Here is a 3,299-nt window from a genome sequence, read left to right as displayed (position 1 = left end):
GTCATTGCTACAGAGAGAGATGCTTTATGACTCAGTTTACAATGCTGACTTCATGTGCTTGGAACAAAACTGTGATCCTTCCAAAACCTAGGACACTCTGTCCCCTCTGGGAATTGTGTGGGCGGGGCACACCACCACCCGCATGTTCTTGATCTCAGAAAGTCAAGCACCAGGATTCACAGGACCAGGAGCAGCTAAAAGCAGTACTGTTTGCGTCTTACCAATTGCAACTTTCAAGATTCTCTTTCTAGATTCTAACTCTACTCTTTTTTCTTTGTCTTTCCCAAGCTCAGAGCTTCTGAACACATCCCCATCTCGGTGAACCAGCAGTGACCCATTTGTTTTGCCTTCTCCTAGCTCATGCATTCTTTGAGTCTTGGTAACTGGAATGTTTTGTCTAGTCAGACGCAAAGCCGTCAGCGGGACAGAACCAACGCTGAGGACTCATGACGTGTTGGCAGGATCCTGGGAAAAAGGAGCTGCTGGGAGTGCACCTCTGAATCAGTTGGTTCTTTTTGTCTCTGGTTTTAAAAACTCTCTGGAAGAGACCTGATGTCCAGAATCTTCTCCAAGTATGAACAGGGGAATGCTGAAGTTTTGTAGTTAAATATGCCGATGTCTTTATGTTTCAAAAAGCATTAGAATGTCGAAGGCAAGAACCCCAGAACCCTGTCCATCCTCCTGTGAGACCTTGATAATTATCTAACGAATCTATCATGCGTCCACTGGGCTGGACCATCTGCTGGGAGAAGTTCCAGAACCCCAAGATGCCTTGGGGTTCATCTGCTTCCGGAAGCATCTAGCTGTGGAGTTGGTGTCCTTTCCTGGGCACTTCTTGAGGCCTTTCTGCTGAGCTCCGTCCTGATGTATGGCCTTCACAGTTGTGAAGCTGAAGCATGACTTTGTTCTCTGGATGGGACGACGGCGAAGGAGTGAGCCGTGTGTGTAGAAGTCTGTGGGAAGAGAGACACACTGAGCATGTCGCTGCCAAACCAGTCCCTAGAAGGCCTTCCTCAGGAGGCCTCCAACAGATCCCTGAATGCTACAGGGGCTTGGGACCCAGAGGTCCTGCAGGCACTCAGAATCTCCCTCGTGGTGGTCCTATCCATCATTACACTGGCCACTGTCCTCTCCAATGCCTTCGTACTTACCACCATCCTGCTCACCAAGAAGCTCCATACCCCAGCCAACTATCTCATTGGCTCCTTGGCCACCACCGACCTCCTGGTTTCTATCTTGGTCATGCCCATCAGCATAGCCTATACCACCACCCGCACCTGGAACTTTGGCCAGATCCTGTGTGACATCTGGGTGTCTTCTGACATCACATGCTGTACGGCCTCCATCCTGCATCTCTGTGTCATCGCTCTGGACAGATACTGGGCCATCACCGATGCCCTGGAGTACAGCAAGCGCCGGACCGCAGGTCACGCGGCGGCCATGATTGCGGCCGTCTGGGCCATCTCCATCTGTATCTCCATCCCACCGCTCTTCTGGCGGCAGGCCACGGCTCACGAGGAGATGTCCGACTGCCTGGTGAACACATCTCAGATTTCTTACACCATCTACTCGACCTGTGGGGCCTTCTACATCCCATCCATCTTGCTCATTATCCTGTATGGCCGCATATACGTGGCCGCCCGGAGTCGAATCCTGAACCCACCCTCCCTCTACGGGAAGCGCTTCACCACAGCACAGCTTATCACGGGCTCTGCGGGCTCCTCACTCTGCTCGCTCAACCCCAACCTCCACGAGAGCCACACGCACACAGTCGGTTCCCCTCTCTTTTTCAACCAGGTGAAAATCAAGCTTGCTGATAGCATCCTAGAACGCAAGAGGATCTCTGCAGCCCGAGAAAGGAAAGCCACTAAGACATTGGGCATCATTCTGGGGGCCTTTATCATCTGCTGGTTGCCTTTCTTTGTGGTATCCTTGGTCCTCCCCATCTGCAGGGACTCCTGTTGGATCCACCCGGCCCTCTTTGACTTCTTCACGTGGCTAGGTTATTTAAACTCTCTCATTAACCCCGTCATCTACACTGTGTTCAACGAAGACTTTCGACAAGCGTTTCAGAGAGTCGTCCATTTCCGAAAGGCCTCTTAGTCGGATTTGGGGGTGACTCTTGTTTATCTGTTATGTCCTGTAACCCAGCTGGGGTTGCCTTTTTTTTATTACTGTCGTTTCTCTGGGACCTGGGCTGATTTGTGCTATCTTGGGTCTTGGATTAAATCAATAGATTTGTTCTGTGTTTGACTGCCAGCATCTTCCAGACTTCTGAATCACTGAAAGCTAGGTGCTGTGTAAAAGGCGACAGGACTGAAGACATCCCTTAACATAATATCCTCATGGTTCTCTGGATTGGAAGAAATTTAAGATGTAGGACTTAGATGAGAAACTGTCTTATTCTCTAGAAGGCTCGGAGGGAAGGCCTTCTGGTCTACCTGGGATTTTACAGAGGGCTTTGGAAAATGGGTGTGATTATTGACTTGAATTAAAAGTGAACTTGGAGTTAAAACAGAGGGGGTTGTCATCTCCCATAGCCCACTGATTAGAAAACAACACCCAGGAATTGTTTCTACTGGGTCCTAGTTGTCCATATGGAAAGTGGGGCTGGTGACCCAGAGTAGATAGAGAGAAATTTAGAAGGTGGCAGTAGGAGAGAGGTATACGTGGGACCAGATCAACTACTCTACATCCTTCATTCTTCCCTTTGTCTCTATTATATAATGTTCTGAAGTTAAAACCCGTCATCCTGCTGCTCAAGAAGACTGACCAGTGTTGGACGCACCGAGCTTTGAATGGATACCTCATTCTGTCCGTTCCGATGTTTTTATTTTGAATTATTATTGTTTACAACCCTTGTCAGGCTGGAGAGATGGCTTAGCAGTTAAGAGCACTGACTGCTCTTCCAGAGGTCCTGAGTTCAAATCCAACTGCATGGTGGCTCACCACCCCTTGTCATCAAATTCTTTTTTTTTTTTTTTTTTTTTTTTTTTTTTCGGAGCTGGGGACCCGAACCCAGGGCCTTGCTCTCCTAGGCAAGCGCTCTACCCTTAAATCCCCAACCCCGTCATCAGAATTCTTAAGATGTTGAGTCTTACCAAATAAAATGCATGGGGGACACAGAGAACAGTGAAGTCTTTATAAAATTAAGTATTACAAAATTATGTATGTATGATTGTCCTGTACGTGTGCATAAGATGTTTGTGTACCTCTGGTGTCAGTCCTTGCCTTATGCCTTGTTTGAAGCAGGGTCTCCCTTGTCTCCATCACTGCCTTGCATATTCTAAGCTAGTTAG

The 3,299-nt window shown here is 48.4% G+C and overlaps 1 protein-coding gene across 1 annotated transcript; it reads left to right on the top strand.

Moving 5' to 3' along the window:
* Positions 1–650: 650 nt before the first annotated feature.
* On the top strand, positions 651–2,262 carry Htr1d (5-hydroxytryptamine receptor 1D). The gene has a single exon (XM_032888156.1). The coding sequence runs from the start codon at positions 979–981 to the stop codon at positions 2,101–2,103; it is 1,125 nt and encodes a 374-aa protein (XP_032744047.1). The 5' UTR covers positions 651–978; the 3' UTR covers positions 2,104–2,262.
* Positions 2,263–3,299: the final 1,037 nt, after the last annotated feature.

Source organism: Rattus rattus, chromosome 1 (genome assembly GCF_011064425.1).
Source record: "Rattus rattus isolate New Zealand chromosome 1, Rrattus_CSIRO_v1, whole genome shotgun sequence".
Classification (NCBI taxonomy): Eukaryota; Metazoa; Chordata; class Mammalia; order Rodentia; family Muridae; genus Rattus; species Rattus rattus.
Note: the sequence above shows the minus strand (reverse complement) of the source record. Positions and strands in the feature narration are given on the sequence as shown.